The following is a 17,970-nucleotide window of genomic DNA, read 5'->3' on the forward strand; positions in this document are numbered from 1 at the left end:
ACCACCTAAAAAATGCACTGGTTCTCACAAAACTGGAATCTACTTGTAGTTCCAGTTATTGTGAACCAAAGAACTTTTGGTGTCTCCAAGGAGTGCGATGGGACGGGGTACAGACAGTTAGGGACACTTGTGTTGTCCTTAGCAGTCTGGACTTTTTTTTTTTTAGCATAACAAGAAACAATTGATTAAACATTTTAATTTTTTTAAAGATTCTACTTGAGAGTGCATAAACAAGGGGTAGGGGCAGAGGGAGAGGGAGAAGAAGCAGGCTCTCTGCTGAGCAGGGAGCCCAATCCGGGGCTTGATTCCAGCACCCTGAGATCATGACCTGAGCTGAAGGCAGATGCTTAACCAACGGAGCTACCCAGGTGCTCCAAGAAAAGTGATCATTAAAATGAATACAATCGATGAAAATGAATTTATAAAATATACTGCTAGTGATAAAGGAAGCTCATCAAAAAAATTGTCGATCATGTATGTAAAATAGTATCAGAAAATAAATTATAGTCCACTGGAATTCTATGAGGAATGGTGGGTAGGGCTGTTCTCGTCAAGAAAGTATTGAATGAGGGGCAGGGAGTTTCACGAAGATGGTGTTGGGGGCAGGTCTAAGGAAAAAGCATAATAAAGATTATAAAGCTTACTTTAAGGTCTATGTAGTTCTGCATTATCTTCATTTTTACAGTATTACTTCAACAGTTTTTGAAGATTATATAAGTGAGTTTACAGTTTTTAATTGGCAGGGCTGTTCTTTTGGGTTCTGGAGGGAGACTAGAGGTAAGGTAGAAACCACCTTCCTCATGAAGATTTCAAGCCCCTTAATAAGTTTTAGCCAGAGCTTTCAACTTCTTTCTTATTCTGCTTCCTGTTGCTCACCGGTCTCTGAAACCAAAGGCTTCTCAAACCAGTATTTAGCACTGTTTATTTAACAGAAAATTTGTTTTACCTAACATACATAACAAGGGACACATACACAGGCAGGAGTTCCTCTATAGGAAAGCAAAGGGGAGCTTCTTAAGGACTTTTAAACATCTCCCCCAGAAAGGGCAGCCTACATGGAGGAAAAGAATGTATTGATAACAAAGCAGGATTCAAAATTTTAAAATTCCCTCATGTCCCCTTTCACAGGAAGCTGCTGGAAAATAGAGTAAGGATGAAGGGGAGGTAGCCATCCAACACTGCCCCCGGGGGGATAGTTTTACTTGAGCCGGGAATGCACTGGGAGGTGAAGTAAAAGGGAGAGCAGCTAACAGTCTGAACAGTGACGGGGGTCCCTGGGTGGCTGAGTGTGTGAATTGGCTGCCTTTAGCTCAAGTCATGATCCCACAGTCCTGGGATTGATCAAGCTCCATGTCAGACTCCCTGCTCAGTGAGGAGCCTGCTTCTCCCTCTCCTCTCCCCCCTTTACTTTCATTATCTCTGAAAATATTTTAAAATTTGAGATACTGAGAACATAAGCTGGGGCGGGGGTGGTGTGCAGAGAGCAAGAGCCTGATGCAGGACTCCATTCCAAGACCCTGGGATCATGACCTGAGCCAACGGCAGACGTTTAACTGAGACGTTTAACCATTGAGCCACGCAGGGGCCCCTCAAAAAGAGTGGCTGGAGAGAACTAGTCTATTTCAGCAGGTCCCTCCACTGAGATACCTGAAATCTGGGTAGAACTTTACACTTTTTGTATATAAAGCAAAGATACTCTTAAGTAGCAAGGCTACTTTGTAAAGATTTCATCAGAGACAGATGTCAGCATAAGCACGGGGAGAGGCAGGCAAAGCAGGCTCCCCACTGAGCAAGGAGACTGATGGCTGACTAGATGGATCCCAGGAACCTAAACCATGACCTGAGCTGAAGGCAGACACTTAACCAACAGCCACCCAGGCGCCCCTAGAGTTGCCACTTTTCTTAATCAGGTATTGGATGGTTTAGTCTCAGCCTTGAAGGACTGCTCTTCACTTTCTAGACCTGCAGCATGCCTTGCTATGAGGACTGGCTGCCTGGGTAAGGACATGCCCATATCTAACATTTCTCTAATATTAACACGGCAACCTTATAGGGAACATTCCTCTGGGCCAGGTGGTCTCAGTGCTGTAACTCTATGCAGTTACTGTCCCCAGGATGCACACAAGTGAGTTAAAACTTCCCCTAATAAACCCAACTTTGACTGGGTTTACAACAATATGAAAGAAGAAAGTCTAATTGCTTTTGTCCCTTTAAAATGATCTACATTTCCATGCTGCTAAAGAGTTAGTAAGTGTACATAGCTTTTTAAAACTGCAAACTATGGACAAAACAGCTGCCTTTAGTCTGTATGTTAGTGGAACACACATCCACTTTCTCTCTGGTCACTTTTCCACCTCAATTTCTAGAGCTCAGTAGTTGGCTCTCTACAAGAACACCTGACACCAGGTTTTAGACATTGATGAATCTTTCCATACCTGCATCAAAATGAGAAGGTGAGGACAACAGGACAAAGTGCTGGCCTAAGCTTGAAACCTAGGTTCTAACATATGAAAAGGAAGCCATATGTGTTAGAAGTCATGCAGAGGCCTAGACAGACCGACAGGGCCTTTTGTTAGGGAAGGGGGCATGGAGTATACCAAGAGTGCGTCCTCAGGTCCTATGTATTCAAGAGGGAAAAATAAGTCTAGAAAGGTGGGGGGTGCAGGGACTATGAAGAGCTGATTAACAAGCGGTTGTGTGATCAGATTCTTAAGTCCCTTCTTTCCCTGCCCTTCCCCCTCAAATCCACTTTCTACTTATCAACACTTCAAAGAATCAAGCTGAGAACTATGGCCTCAGGAGGCCTTTCCTAGGCACCCACACTCCACAACCAGCTGGCCCCTGGTTAATGAGGATATGCCACTCGTGGCAGACTGGCAAGTGGCCAAAGGTCCTATACTCCGGGTTCCTTCCCAGAGAACATTAGACATGAACTGAGAGCACATACCAGCCCAGAACAAGAAACTACAGCTCCCAGCTTTCCTGAGTGGTAAGGTGATCCTTCTATCTGCTCGGACAAGGAGCAAAAGAGTGGTATAGAACCAGCCTTACCAGAAAGCCAGCTCATGGCCGGTCCCTTTCTTTGCTCTCTCTTTGGAATAGGACTTGGAATATTCAAGTGGTAACAAAAAGTCCTCCCTGAGATAGTCACAACAGGAAGGCAGATGAATAGGTCCTTTTGGTGGCAGAGCCTGGTCAGCTAACCTCTATACTCAGGTCTGTGATTTAAACCAGTTTTCCCCCCAATGTGAAGCTCTAATTCTCCACTGCTCTGACCACCCTGGTTCTATGCAGTAAACTACCAGGGAGGAGGCTGCTCTTCAAACACTTCCTATATGATGTTTTAGGCAAGTATTATAGTACAGGTTAGAATTTAGCCCAAAGGAAGTATACAGAATCCTATGAATTTAAAACTACTTATTCCCTGGGGAAAGGTTTTATTTGATAATCCAATTTGCTTAAAAAAAAATTTTTTTTAAAGTCCTATTCAACATGGGTCTAACAAACATGAACAAGCACATTATGGGCCCCCCACCGCCCTACAAAAAGCCTATGAAAAAACACACGGTTAGAGAAAATTGCAGACTAGGCTGCCTCACTTAGGACTCCAGCGCAGGGCTGACTAAATGCTCATCGAAGAGGCGCTGTGTGCGGTAGTCAACCAACTCCACCTGCACCGCGGTCTGATCTCCGTTCAGCCGCAGCCCCTCCGCGAGCACCGTGCGCAGCTTCTCCGTGCTGCCCGCCACCAAGCGGTTCACCTTCGGGTAAGCGAGGAGTCTTTCCAGCGGCACGTAGAACTTCTCTCCCACACTGTACGGCTTGGGGGACTGCTCTATTTCGGCCCTTTGAGCTTCTGTTAACCCGTGCTGCGGGGTGCAGCTGCCGAGCGGTACCACCCGGTCGCCCTCCTTTCTCCTTGGACCCCGGAGAAACCGGCTTTTCATCAAGTCGATGGCTTTCACCGCCTCAATACTCAGAGTAAACCGGAAGTATTTGCTTTGCTGTAAACTCGGGTATGAGGTGGTATAAACCTGAAGGAAAAATTACCAAGAGGTTTCATTTCCTTAGGAACTTGTTAACCACATTATGAGCTGGGTATTAACCATACACATGTATCGAATCCTACTAGCCACGCATGCCACGATATCATGGGAATCAAACCAGAGGTACAGACATTAACATCTGAGCTGCTTTAAAAATTCTAATGATGGGGTTGCCTGGGTGGCTCAGTGGGTTGAAGCCTCTGCCTTCCACTTGGGTCATGATCCTGGAGTCCTGGGATCGAGCCCCACATCAGGCTCTCTGCTCAGCAGGGAGCCTGCCTCCCCCTCTCTCTCTGCCTGCCTCTCTGCCTACTTGTGATCTCTGTCTGCCAAATAAATTAAAAAAAAAAAAAATAGAAAAAAAAATTCTAATGATCGAAGTCTCCCAAAGCCAGCTTTCCACCAACTCACACCAATGCAATGTTCCTTTTGATATTAGAGGGAAATGGGTAAAAAGATTCTTAGGAGGGCAATATGCTTATTCTTCAACATATCTCCTGAAACCAAAAGGGCCTGAGAAGGTTGGAGGTTTAGGTGTTTTACTCAGTTCCTGGGCCATGCCGTGGAGGAGTGCTGCTGATCCTAATGGATTACTGGGGGGCCGGGGATGGGGTTGCTGGAATATTAGCTTGAAAACTTTCCAGGACTTCTGCTCTTTCCCTGTAATGTGCTTTGAGACATGGCAAGAGGCCGGACCGTCTCTAGGGCGAAGTAGACCAACCCTGAAGGCAGTTGTGGGCATGAAGGATTCTAAGCACATTTACATTTATCTCTACAGTGGGGACCCTTACAAAGTTCACATCCTAATCCATGTGCTTCTTACCCTGGCCGTTACCTCCCAAAGAAAACTCACAACTTCATAAACGTGTTCCTCTGGCTCTGAAATGCTCAATTCAGTTGGCTTTGTGCTGTTTTTCTGGAAGACCCCAATTTGGGTACAGTATCCAACATGCTCAGCTCCTGCTGGTGGATCCCCCACACCAGAAAACTCTACAGAGTAATTGTAGAGCTTTGCTACATCCAAAGCCCTGAAATTAAAAGAAATGCATTTCTGAAAGGTATGGTTAGATTAAAAATCACCAGTAGATAGAAAAATACAATGAGCTAAAATACTTCCCAAGTTGCAAATTATTACAGCAACACATAATGCCACTGGGTTTTCTTACTTCTGAGGAGACTTTGGGGTCCTAAGTCTATTTCCACGTAATCTCAAAAATATGGAGAAAGGGAGAGTTAAGGAGCAGGGTGTAGGCATGAAAAAGGAGACTAAATGGCTACAATCCCAACTCAAATTTGGGTTTGCAGTCATGCCAGAGACGTGACCATCTGTCCATCTGTCAAGACCCTGGCAGGGAACACTTGGGCAGGGCATGGGGGCTCACCCTCACTGCCCTACAACCCCCTCCCTATTTTGTTTCCCTATCTCCACACCAACACTCCTACTCCTCATGCCTTCGTTATCAGAAGTCACCTGGTACCCCAGACTTTGTGTGGCCGCCTGAGACCTACGAAATCAAAAACTTCCATTTATTTTGCCCAAATATCATGGTCCTTTTTATATGTCAAGCTGAATTTTGGGAAATTTTATTAGGATAATAAAACTTTCATAATGTCTGCATCAAGACTGACTTTATAGCATTTTAAACTCCTGTGGGGTAAACTCCCCACACACACAAAATTCATAACATTTATGAACTCACCACATCTGAAACTGCTTTCTGTTCCACTCAAATCTGTGATCTGGATCTCTAAAGGTTGATGCTGGAAACAGGGGATTGAATTCAGAGTTTGGTGTGCTGATGACAACCATACCCGGAGAAAAGTACCCAAACACGACCTCAGGAAACTTGGCCAGATCTTCAGAATCTAAGTGTTCTATCCTGAAATGGTCAATGGGAAAAACAATGCAATTATTTTCCTAGCTGATTTAGCAAAAGCAATTTCTATCTCTAGAAATCCTTTATCCCATTTGAATTTATGTAACAGTATTTATTGGACTTGAAACCAACTATTCCTATATCCTCACCCTGCCCTTGGACCACGTCGCCCTCTCTTTCGGGGGTCTGGACCTCACTGTCAGTAACCAGAAGTATGAGCATTAAGTGTTAGCTCCCCAGGAGGCCTGCAGTGCTAGGAGACCAGAATAAATGCCTCACAAAAGCTGTGGGTTTCAGCATCAGATCCCAGCAGATTCTCACCCGCACCCAAGGACCAGATCAACTGTCCCAGTACAGGCAGCCACGAGGGAGCCATTTCTATCCTGATGTTGTATGTTAATCTAACCCACTTCTATCTTTGCCTTAAAGAGGAACAGGAGAGGCAATTTAACACTGAGTGTATGCCTGAAAAATGTTAAGTTTCCAAAGACAACAAACTGATGTGATTTTTAGGGCAAATGTGCCCATATATCTCCCCATAACCACTCGGCAGGATGGTGATGGGAAGGAAACAACCATTCAGACCAGTAAGAGAAGACACATAGGTAAAGGACTCAAACTCAAGTCTTCAGTTTAGCTTCTTTGCAATATCAATGCAAATACTACACATCAAAATGTGTAGTTAGAGCTACAGTGCACTTAGTGAAATTTATTGCTTTAAATTCACACATTAGAAGACAAAAAAAAAGTCAATGCATAAAAGTGTAAAGACAATGGAAAAAAATAGAGCAAAACTCTGAACTCAGAAAACTCAGCAAAACTCAGAAAATCATATGACCCAATAATCCCACTCCCGGGTGAAATGAAAACTTGTGTTCATGCAAAACCTGTTCTGTGAATGGTATCTCATCTCCATACTGGAAACCCAAATACCCTTAAGTGCTTGAAAAGGTGGTACATCACAAAAGGAATACTCAGAAATAAAGAAAAAACTGCCAAGAGATTAGATAAATCTCAAAAGGCATTCACTGGAAAAAAAAAAGTTTCAGAAAATTACATACTGTATGATTACTATAGTGTTTCTAAAATCTATGCTGCAAAATGGGTGAGTGCTTGCCAGGGGTGAGGAAAAGGTGTGGCCACAAAAGGACAGCCTAAGTTGTTTGGGTAATGGAACTGTTCTGTGCCTTGACTCGTAAGTTACACTAAACTATATGTGTTAAAATCCACAGAAATATACCTGTGCTCAAATGTATTTTTAAAGATTTTTATTTGTCAGAGAAAGCACATGAGCACAAGCAGGGGGAGCTTCAGGCAGGGGGAGAAGCAGAGGGAGAAGAAGGCAGAGGGAGAAGCAGGCTACCCACCTAGCAAGCCTAGCAAGAAGTCCAAAGCGGGACTCAATCCCAAAACCCTGGGATTATGACCTGGGTTGAAAGCAGACGCTTAACTGAGCCACCTAGGTGTCCCCACTCAAAAATATTTTACTGTGTTTAAAAATTAAGTAAGGGAGCCTGCTCAGGGGACAGTCTGCTTCTTCCTTTCCCTCTGCCCCTCCCCCTGACTCATGCTTTCTTCCTAGCACTCTTGCACTCTTGATCTCAAAATCCTTTAAAAAATGAGGAGAACTTGAATAGGTGAACCTGAATAAAAGGTATTCCTGATACTATTTTTGCAGCTCCTCCATCTGTAAATCTGAAACTAAAGCCAATCCTGTCAAGTAATCTGCTTTACAAATAAATTTGAAGATTACAATTTAAATCTTGTTAGGAGACCAAATTTACTGAGAATTCTGATTTCCTTTTTTTTTTTTTTTTTTTTAGATTTTATTTATTTATTTGATAGAGAGAGAGATCACAAGTAGGCAGCAAGGCAGGCAGAGAGAGAGGAAGGGAAGCAGGCTCCCTGCCGAGCAGAGAGCCTGATGTAGGTAGGACTCGATCTCAGGACCCTGAGATCATGACCTGAGCTGAAGGCAGAGACTTAACCCACTGAGCCACCCAGGCACCCAGAGAATTCTGATTTGTAGTAAACTTATACAGTAAGAATAGGTTTAATACTTACAATTCAATACATGTTATCAAGTCAAATCCACACAAACGGGAGTCTTTGTGTACAGCAGAACCACGGTACAAGGTTATAGTCAAATCTAGTTCCCGAGGAATGATGTAACTCCCCACTCCTGGAGACAACCTACCCCTGTAAAAACAGAAGGGATATTAACACTGTAATCTTTCAGAATCTCACCAGCAGTAGAATTCTGATTATCTGATCCTCTGATCATTATCTACCGAAATGAATTTTCCAAGACTTGAGGTATTCAGAAGGAGGTCTCAGGGTTAACTTCCTCATAGATTACTGGCCAATGAGAACAAGACTGAATAGTGCTGATGCTCTCGCCATTTAATACTTTTGGTCTTCCAGCTCCCTGTGGATCAGTGATTAACTTTCTTTAGAAGAAAAAATGTCCTGAAAAAAATCTGCTGTCAATATATATAGGAGACTGGAGAGCTGCTCAGGCTTAAATTGAAAGAGGTCTGGGACAATGTCAATCCTCTAATTGAGTTCTTTTGGTGTCCAGCATTAAGACTTTGCCATTTGAAAATTGAATCTACAATACTTTGTCTACTATAATTTCTTGACAGGCTTTACTTTCTACATTGGCAGGAAAAACTACTGTATCATTCATGATGTTATGGCACAGTCAATCGGTGACCTTGAGGCTCCTAGGGCCAATCTTTCAAAATAAGCTGTATAAAACTGACACTTCCTCATAGTGCCACTAGTTTTAGATTAATGCACCATACTTTCAGAAACTTGGTATTACCCTCCCCATTCAAAGGGTTTGGCAGCAATATCTACTCCAACAAGATACTGAACGCAGTGGTGGTATTTCAGCATCCATAGAAGTGTGGCGTCCCCGAAGCCCAAGTCTGCAATCTACAGATGAAACAGAGCATTGGAGACATTATTGCCAGAAGTTAAATAGGACCAAAAACTTTAGAGAGTAAGTGGCTATCAGAATTAACCATATAATTATGTCAAGATCTTTTTGGTAGAAAAAGGTACACAAAAAGGAAGTTAACCTGAAATGTTAAGAGATGAGTGGGCAGGGAATAAGCTGTGTTAGTGTTTGGACTGTAACGACTTCAGATGAGTACCAGGCACCCAGAACACCCCACATGGTAGGCAGTTACCCTATAAAACACAACTTTGAACGTCTGAGCAGCTTCTAACTTAAGTGCCTAATCTTGACCAATGTTTTAGGGATTTAGGTCCAGTGTTAACCTAATCCCCTTAATGAACATTTGTATGTATTCTTAAATGGACTTCTTAATTATGCACTAAAGTCTTCATTAATCACTAAGCACTATCACCTAAATTTCTGATTCCACCTTAGGAAATTAATACTTATAAAGTTTAAGGGCACCCAATCCCAAAAATATCCCAAATCAGCTTCTAGGGTAGCTGACTGGCTCTAATCCAGCCTTAAGGGGGCAGCTGCCTTCAGCCTTAAGTGGGTATTTTTGGATACTAAGACATGAAAGATACCATATTATCTTTTTTTTTTTAAGATTTTTTTATTTATTTGTCAGAGAGAGAGCGCATGAACACAGGCAGACAGAATGGCAGGCAGAGGCAGAGGGAGAAGCAGACTCCCTGCCGAGCAAGGAGCCCGATGTGGGACTCAATCCCAGGACGCTGGGATCATGACCTGAGCCGAAGGCAGCTGCTCAACCAACTGAGCCACCCAGGCGTCCCAAGATACCATATTATCTTAAGATGCACAAAGTGCTAATTCTGGAACAGACTAAAGTTTACCTCAAAATTCATTCTATCAGAAAACCAATTATAGCATTTACTAAACTGCTTCCAAAAAAATAAAAATTCCCTCCTGGAAAATGGAATTATAATTATACCTTAGCAATAGGCCCATTCAACCTATATTCAATCCAATTTTTCCTCAGATGTGTTTCATTTTTTACCTTTAATATTTTAGGTAAACCTCACAATTTACTACAATATTGCACTCTTAGCCATAAGCAGTTTCCTTTCTGAAGCTGGCACATTTATGGACAGTAGGAGAAGGGTTACATGGCATTAAAAAAAAGAAAAAAAAAAAAAAAACCCTAGTCTAGGAGTGCCTGGGGACTCCATTGTTTAAGAGTCTGTCTTCAGCTCAGGTGATGATCCCAAGGTCCTGGGACAGAACCCCACATTGGGTTCCCCGGTCAGCCAGGAGTCTTCTTCTCCCTTTGCCTCTCCCTTCAGGCTTGTGCTCTCTCATTCTCTAAAATCTTTTCTAAAAACCTAATCCAAAAGCAAACTACAGCCTTAGGAAGCTTTAAACTGCTGTTTACATAGTGCACTCAATTTCTTGTTAACCTAAATTTAGCTCAAGCTTCTCCTTCCCACAGACCCCTGAACTTTACCCTGCCCTCTCTGAAGATAGAAGTAACTGTATTTACAGGATAGACTTAGGTTAATACATTATACTATCCAATCATACCACCCTTTTGTCCCACTCCCCCACAAATCAGTTCTATTTACTCTAGAGAAAAACGTTTTCCCCCCCAACTACTGATGTATGCAGATCTTATGGTCAGTGTTCTCCTACTGCACTAATCCCTTTCCTTCCTTGCAATACATCTTCAGATGAGACCGGCGCATTCAGGGTGGTATGGCAGTAGACTGCAACGCATCTTAAAATAGTCTCTGCTGACCTGCCAAATGCTTTAAGTAGAATTTTCTTGTATTTTGACTATAAGTTGATAAGACAGGCTTCTAAGTGTTTGGAAAGAAAATACCTACCTTCTTGTGTCCATGTTGATTCACCAAGTTTTTAACAAAGTAGTATCTCTGTTCATACACTGGTGGTTTGAACTCAATCACTTTCTTGCTGAGAACTTCACAATGATCCATACTGTTGCTACTGTTGCCCTGAAGCAGAAGGGAGGTGTTCTAAATCATGCACAGCTTCAGAAATTAAGGAAAAACCAGCCTCATTTCCCAGTTACTTGGTACAATACATTGGCCTTTCAACCTGTCCAAAAATCACTCAGTGGTACTGCATTTCCTCCATGGTTCATCCAAGCCTCCAGTCTTATCTTTTATTAAGTGATAATATGGCTTTAAGCTTCTGAGGGCTTATTAGAGTCAGCTGGAGGGAAAACTAACACTTTTAACAATTCTAAGTCTCCTAGCCACAAGGGACCTTTAATGAACTGCCAAAGCCTGGAATACAGGTCGGCTGGAGACAGACTTGTTGACCAAACTAAAGAAAGGCTCCTGTAAACGGTCTTCTCATTAGGCCTTGACCTAGATACCATCTTGTCTTGGGCCTGCTTAGGCCAGTTTCTTGCAAGAACCCTACCAAGTCAGCTTAGAGAATTCCCCACCCTTAATCTCACAGTCTGATCAAATTCCTTACCACCACCCCTTAATAATCGGATCCCCCAGAGATACCCTATCAAGAATCCTGTTAAATGCTGCTTAATACCCAAAACTCTGGTGGTCTCTTCCATGCACTCAGCCCCTCTGCGGATGCTGTAGCCATCTGCTGATGGCTACAAATCCCCGGCAGCTGAAAATGGGAGTTTTCACCATCTCTCCTCTATTGCAATGCTCTTGTTGCTGTAGTCCTGAATAAAGACTTTCAATTAAGTCTTACTAAGGCATTTTTCAAGTGTTCAGTAACCACATGTGGTATGTGGCTACCTACTGGACAGCACAGACTCCTAATGTTGTTCTCAGTGATTCTTTTTTCCTGGAGATTTCCTAGAAATGCAGACTCTTAGGCCTTACCCCACACCTCCTCAATCACCATCTTCAGTGAACAAGATCTTTGGTGGATCCAAAATCACATTATCACTTAAAGAGTATTTTTAAAGTAGATTTTGCTACTTAAAATAACTGATACTGGGGCGCCTGGCCGGCTCAGTGGGTTGAGGCCTCTGCCTTTGGCTCCGGTCGTGATCCCAGGATCCTGGGATCCAGCCCCATATTGGGCTCTCTGCTCAGCGGGGAGCCTGCTTTCTCCTCTCTCTGCCTGCCTCTCTGCCTACTTGTGATCTCTGTCTGTCAAGTAAATAAATAAATTCTTTAAAATAAATAAATAAATAACTGATACCCTTTTCACTTCATGTACACCAAATGTGGAATTTTACCTTTTGTATATCCTTGTTCGATCTCATCCAACATCCCAAGAGATGCCAGGAGCTAAATTTGATGGGATTTTACTTTTAACTACCTCACAATCCATCTCAGGGATACCTCTTGAGAGTCATACAAACAGGTTTAGGAGCAGCATTACCTGTTTGTTTTTTTTCAATTTTGTTAAAACAAGAAAACAATGTATCCTTCAAGCTCTATGAACCAGCCATGGCTCAGCTGTAAATACAAAACAGCAGTTTTGCAAAGGAGCCTGAGCACAAGAGGCGCCTAGATCAACCAGGGTCAGAGCAAGTTTTCTCCCCTCTTTACATGTTACCATTTAATTGACTGAATTTGCTTAATAAGTATGGCTTCAGACAAAACAAACTCAGAAAGCCCAAGCCATCTTTCATCAGGACAAACGCAGCTAAATGCAGTTAACAACTCTTCTTCCCTTTTCCCTGTTAGATTCGATACAATCTGAACAATCCTATGAATTAATGACTATTTCTTAAAAGCCCTCAAGTTTATTATCCGCTTCATCATCTTTTAATCAGGCTCCAGCATTTAAGTCACGACCCTGCGATCAAGAATCTCATGCTCTACCCCATGAGACCAGCAGGTACCTTCAAATTGCCTTCAATCACTTTCTCACACATAATCCACAAATGAAATTTCGGGGAGAAAAAAAAAATGCCCGAAGTCACTGAGAAGCTTCCCAAACCCAATTCACTGATGGACTTGAATTTCAATTTGGGTTCTCAGCCTAAAATGTAAGCTACGTGTCAATTACCGACCTTTGAGTTACTAAGTCGTATCTCGCCCCGCTCCCCCCCAAGTGACGTAATGTCAGAGTCCTCGAGTCCTCCCAGAGCAGGAATGCCTGGTCTCCGCACGTCTTACCTCCCAAGGGAAGCACCAGCGGGAAAGCAAAGCCCTGCGAACTCCCCCTGCCGGCCCGCAGCCGCCGCTGTATTTAACTTCAGGCCCCGCCCCTGAGCCCCGCCGGCGCCGCCTCGCAGCGCGACGCTCCCCGCCCGCAGCCGCACCTGAAGCGCCCACCCCGGCGCCGCCGCCTTTCCCGCCGCAGTCTTGGCCTGTGGCCCGAGGCGTCGCTCGCGGGCAGACGCCCAGTCCTGTGCCACCGGGCTCCGGGCTGCTGCTAGGCGTCGGTTTTGCGTCACTTTAACGGCCGCGGTGGCGCATGCCCCGAAGCCATTTTCGAGGAGCCCCTCTGAACCGCGGAGGAGACCGCTGTCCCCGCCGCGTCCCCCACCGGCGCGTGGCCGCGACCCGGCCCGGCCCGCTGAGAGTCGAGACTGTTGGACCGCGGCGGCGCCGCACCAGGCCTAACTGGCCTCCCCCAACACCCCCGCCCCGACATCTTTCTTTATACTGAAGACGGTATTTAAAGTGGTGGCTTGGGCTTCCTCTGGAGTTTCCTCATTCTTCCCCAAGTACCTTCCCAGTGAACGTGAGGTATACAAGTTAATAAACAACGGTGCCCTCTTGTTAATAGGTCTTCTAACACAGGGGTCTCAGCCAAAAGCTCAGAAGGGTAGAGAGAAAATAATTTTTCCTCCTCTCGAGGATGATTCCATTTATATGAGGTACCTCAAGTAGTCAAAGTGACCGAGACAAAGAAGAATGGTGGTTGCCAGGGAGGGGCTTGGGGTGGAGGGAAGGAATTGAGTGTTGGCGGCTAAGGAGTGCAGAACTCGGTTTGGGGTGACGGAAGAGGGCCATAGATCGGCGGTGGTGATGGTTGCCCGACAGTGTGGACGTACTGAATGCCACTGAACTACACACTTAAAATGGGAAGTTTTAGCACAAAATATAGACTTGTTGAATCAGTACCTTATACACACACCTGGAAGAAAAATCAAGTGTTATGTATATTTTACCACAATTTAAAAATAAAGAGATTTTTTAGGGGTTAATAAATGGGGGCACCTAGCTGTCTCAGTTCCTTAACCATCTCCCTTCAGCTCAGGTCATGATTGAGCCCCTAGTTGGGCTCCCTGCTCAGCAAGGAGTCGGCTTCTCCCTCTCCCTCTGCCCTTCCCCTGCTCATGCTTGCTCACGCTCTCTCTTTCGACTTAATAAATAAAATCTTTTTTAAAAAGTTAATAAATCATCTGTGCAGAATTCCTGGATTTAGAGTTTTTGCCTTAAGCTGTTAGCTGGCTCATTTATGAACTTGAATTCTCATGTCCAGCTCCCTCTCCAAATGTGCCTATTTCATCATTTTCCTTGGTTTCCTACTCTTTCAGTGTGAAGATCATCCTTGGCTCTATCTATTTCCACCCTTCTCAGATTTGGACAATCACCAAATCTCGACCTCTTCAAACTGTCATTTGCATCTATTCCTTCCAGTGGCTAGTACCCTTGCTTACCCTTTGTCATCTTGTTTCCTCATCACACCTAATCTTACCTTCTGCCCCTAGATTCTAAGTCCCACTGAGACCATGTGCTACACTTTCCAAATGAGTTTAAGTCAAATAGACCTGTCCCTACCCACCACACTTTCTTTTCTCTTTACTCTGCATTGTTTAAAGATTTTATTTATTTATTAGAGAAAGAGAGCATGGAGGGGCGGGGTGGTAGGACAAGAGAGAGAAGCAGACTTCCCATTGAGTAGGGAAGCCCAATATGGGACTTGATTCCAGGACCCTGGGATTACGATCTGAGCCAAAGGCAGAGCCAGATGCCAAAGGCAGTGTCACCCAGGCACCCCTACCTGCATTATTTTTGCCTTAGCATTTACTGTCATTTGACAACCTACATATTTGTTCATTTGCTTATTGTCTATCTCCTTCCCCTAAAATATTAGCTATAAGGGACTCAGTTTTGTTAGCTATTATAGCTCCAGAGTCCAGAACACTGCTTGCCTGGTGTATTGCAGGCCCTCACTAAATTTTTCTTGGATAAGTTAAAGAATTATTATATTGGATACCTTTTGTCTGTTGCTATTTATTATTGTAAAATGAAATCTTGGACTTTGGCCAACTAAGAGGAGGTCTCTAGTTAGATTCATGCACATTTATAACAAGGATTTCCATGATAATTTCTAAACAAATTTGTGTGTGTGTGCTTTTATTTATATGACAGAAAAAAAGATAAACAAATGTAACAGGTTATGTTCTCAACTTTCTACATGATTATACTGATTTTCTTTATAGTAAAATCAATATTGACTTATTACTCTCGAACCTTTGGAGATTTACTTACCCTCTCTGAGTGTCAGTTTTTTCAGTTGCAAAGAGAGAAATAAGATTACCTATTCAAGGGATGCCTGGGTGACTCAGGTGGTAGAACATGGTGTCTGTCTTCAGCTCAGGTCATGATCCCAGGGTCCTGGGATCAAGCCTGGCATCAGGCTCCCTGCTCAGTGGAGAGTCTGCTTCTCCCCCTCTCTTTGCCCCTACCCCTTGCTTGTGCTCTCTCTCAAATAAATAAACAAAATGTTAAAAAAAGAGAGAGAGAGGGAGAGAGAGATTACTCATTCAAGGGAACCCTGGTTGGCTCAGTTGGTGGAGCATGTGACTCTGCATTGTTCTTAGGGCTGTAAGTTTGAGCCGCATACTGTGTGTAGAGGTTACTTAAAATCTTAAAAAAAAAAAAAAAAAAAGATTACCCACTCAATAACTGTGTACAGTGTACCTATTATGGACCAAGTACTGGTTTGAGAGATAAAGACAGATAAAAATCCTTCTGATGGCTTTTTCAGTCCAGGAGTTGTAGATGTGTAACGGGTGCAGGGGTGTGAGAGCTCCTGGCTCCGAGGGTCGTAAACAAATCAGGTTCAGCTGCTGGCCACTGCCCGAATCCAGAGGCAGAGAGACAAGTGGCAGTAAAACAAGAAAGGAATTTATTTTAGTGAGGTCAATACAAGGAAGACAGTGGACTAACTTCTCAAAGTCTATCTCCAAAGTGCTGAAAATATGTCAACATTTATTTAAGGAAAATGTGGGATAGAAACTATCTCTCAACTACTTGAGAGGTAGTTTCAGCACCCACCAACGGATGCTTTGCACACAGGATCTTTTGCCTGAGTTAAGAGGTGAGCTGGAAAGGGAGAACTAAATTAGAAAGTACAGACAGATCAAAAAAATGGGGACAGTTGAGGTCCTCTTTCACATGTTTGCCATAAAATAGGTCACTGAAAGTTATCCTGAATGTTACATTGAGCCTCACGCTCAAATAGGATGAAATAATTAGGGGTCTTGGGGGAAGATTATTGTATTTTACATGTAAAAGGAATGTATAAACAGTTTGTGGCCAGAAGGATAATTATGACAGTTTAAGGTGTGCTAAGATCCACAGTTTATGTCCACAGGGCCTGTCCCAGTGCTTGAATAAAACCACCTCTTTTGTACCCACTTATAGATAGGAGAGCAAATGGGGTATAATTTATACTCCAGAGTTCCTCTGAGGTATCAGGCTATTATCCACAGGACTTGACCTGAAATTGCACTATTGCCTGTTTTCCTCCCAGTCCTGTTTCCCCTCTTCCTTACTAGCTTCTCCTGGGAAGATCACTTGCACCTAAATCTTCATATCTCATAATCTGCCTGGGGGAACCGGACCTAGCTGGGTTTGTTTAGTTTTGCTTTTACGATTTTACTTAATTATTTTCCAGAGAGAATGAGAGAGAGGGCAGGCAGAGGGAGAAGCGGGCTCCCCACTGAGCAAGGAGCACAATGGAAGACCCTGGGACCAAGACCTGAGCAGAAGGCAGATGCTTAACTGAATGAGCCACCCAGGCATCCCCCTCAGGCTGTTTTGTGGAGAATTAACTGGATGCCAGGAAGAGTGGAAGAGGCTGCTCACTTAGAAGGCCATTTTGGTAAATCAGAAGAGGTAGGGGGCGCCTGGGTGGCTCAGTGGTTGAGCCGCTGCCTTCGGCTCAGGTCATGATCTCAGGGTCCTGGGATCGAGTCCCGCATCGGGCTCTCTGCTCAGCGGGGAGCCTGCTTCCTCCTCTCTCTCTCTCTGCCTGCCTCTCTGCCTACTTGTGATTTCTCTCTGTCAAATAAATAAATAAAATCTTTAAAAAAAAAAAAAAAAAAAAAGAAGAGGTAGGAAAGTGGCCTGGATTTTGTGATAGCAGTGGAGGTACAGTGATGTGCACAGAGTCCAGACAAATTTCGTAAAGATACAGCTGACTGTAAGTGGAAAAAAGGAGGACTCAGGACTATTTCCCAGCCTCGTGCACGTTACATGTGGTGGTGGCACCAGGTGTGGCCTCGACCTGCGGAATGACATAGGTAAGCTCCTGGGCCTGGACATGCCGCAGAAACAGTCGGCTGGCAACTGCATCATCGCATCCAACCAGATGAATCTGGGTCAGGTTGGCAAGGTGATGGGCAGGTCAACGGACAATTTAAAATCTGTGCTATCTGCAGAGCCATTCTCTGGACTGTTGAGTTGGATAACTTATCTGGCCAAGGCTGACAGCACCATCTCAAAGAACTTCTGAATAGGGAGGGTTGCAGATGCGGAATATTTGGTATAAATTGTGGCAGCCCCCGCAAATTTACCAGTTTCCTGGTATGATCAATTGGGAGGATAGAGGTACCATTACTAGATGCAAAAGACTGTGGAGGAAGAAGTTTGGAAAGGACTGAAAATCAAGCATTCAATCTGAGCTATGTCAACTTTGAGATGCCTAAAAGGCATCAAGTAGAGATTAGAAAGTTAAATGGGTAAAAGTGCAAGGTGACATCTCACTTCTTAGCTAGTTGAAACCAACTTTTTAAAAATATATATATATATTTATTTATTTGACAGACAGAGATCACAAGTAGGCAGAGAGGCAGGCAGGGGGTGAGGGGAAGCAGGCTCCCTGCTGAGCAGATAACCTGATGCGGGGCTCGATCCCAGGACCCCAG

General features: G+C 43.9%; 1 protein-coding gene and 1 long non-coding RNA gene across 7 annotated transcripts; one reads left to right on the forward strand and one right to left on the reverse strand.

Annotated features, from left to right (window-relative positions):
* Positions 1-954: 954 nt before the first annotated feature.
* On the reverse strand, positions 955-13,243 carry HENMT1 (HEN methyltransferase 1). Of its 6 annotated transcripts, none has more exons than XM_082688277.1 (7): positions 12,980-13,243; positions 10,736-10,864; positions 8,751-8,863; positions 7,988-8,122; positions 5,747-5,926; positions 4,882-5,074; positions 955-4,034 (listed from the first exon to the last, which is right to left on the reverse strand). In XM_082688277.1, the coding sequence occupies exons 2-7, from the start codon at positions 10,844-10,846 to the stop codon at positions 3,600-3,602; spliced, it is 1,167 nt and encodes a 388-aa protein (XP_082544403.1). In that variant the 5' UTR covers positions 10,847-10,864; positions 12,980-13,243; the 3' UTR covers positions 955-3,599. The 6 variants fall into 6 exon arrangements, with proteins under 6 accessions (XP_082544403.1, XP_082544398.1, XP_082544400.1 ...); XM_082688272.1 differs by having other exon boundaries at positions 13,126-13,216; XM_082688274.1 differs by having other exon boundaries at positions 10,736-10,856; positions 13,126-13,209.
* A 247-nt stretch (positions 13,244-13,490) lies between these two features.
* On the forward strand, positions 13,491-17,590 carry LOC309843084. Its single transcript, XR_014299936.1, has 3 exons — positions 13,491-13,555; positions 16,719-16,939; positions 17,158-17,590. It is a non-coding gene; the product is annotated as an uncharacterized lncRNA (long non-coding RNA).
* The last annotated feature ends 380 nt before the right edge of the window (positions 17,591-17,970 follow it).

Source organism: Mustela nivalis, assembly GCF_964662115.1.
Source record: "Mustela nivalis genome assembly, chromosome: 10".
NCBI classification, from domain to species: Eukaryota; Metazoa; Chordata; class Mammalia; order Carnivora; family Mustelidae; genus Mustela; species Mustela nivalis.

Coding starts and splice junctions, on each gene's coding strand:
- HENMT1 (XM_082688277.1), bottom strand. CDS start 10,846: ATGGATCATTGTGAAGTTCTCAGCAAGAAAGTGATTGAGTTCAAACCA. Junction 8,123..8,750: donor AAACCCTTTGAATGGGGAGG/GTAATACCAAGT, acceptor CTGTTTTTACAG/GGGTAGGTTGTCTCCAGGAG. Junction 5,927..7,987: donor TTGATAACATGTATTGAATT/GTAAGTATTAAA, acceptor TGACCATTTCAG/GATAGAACACTTAGATTCTG.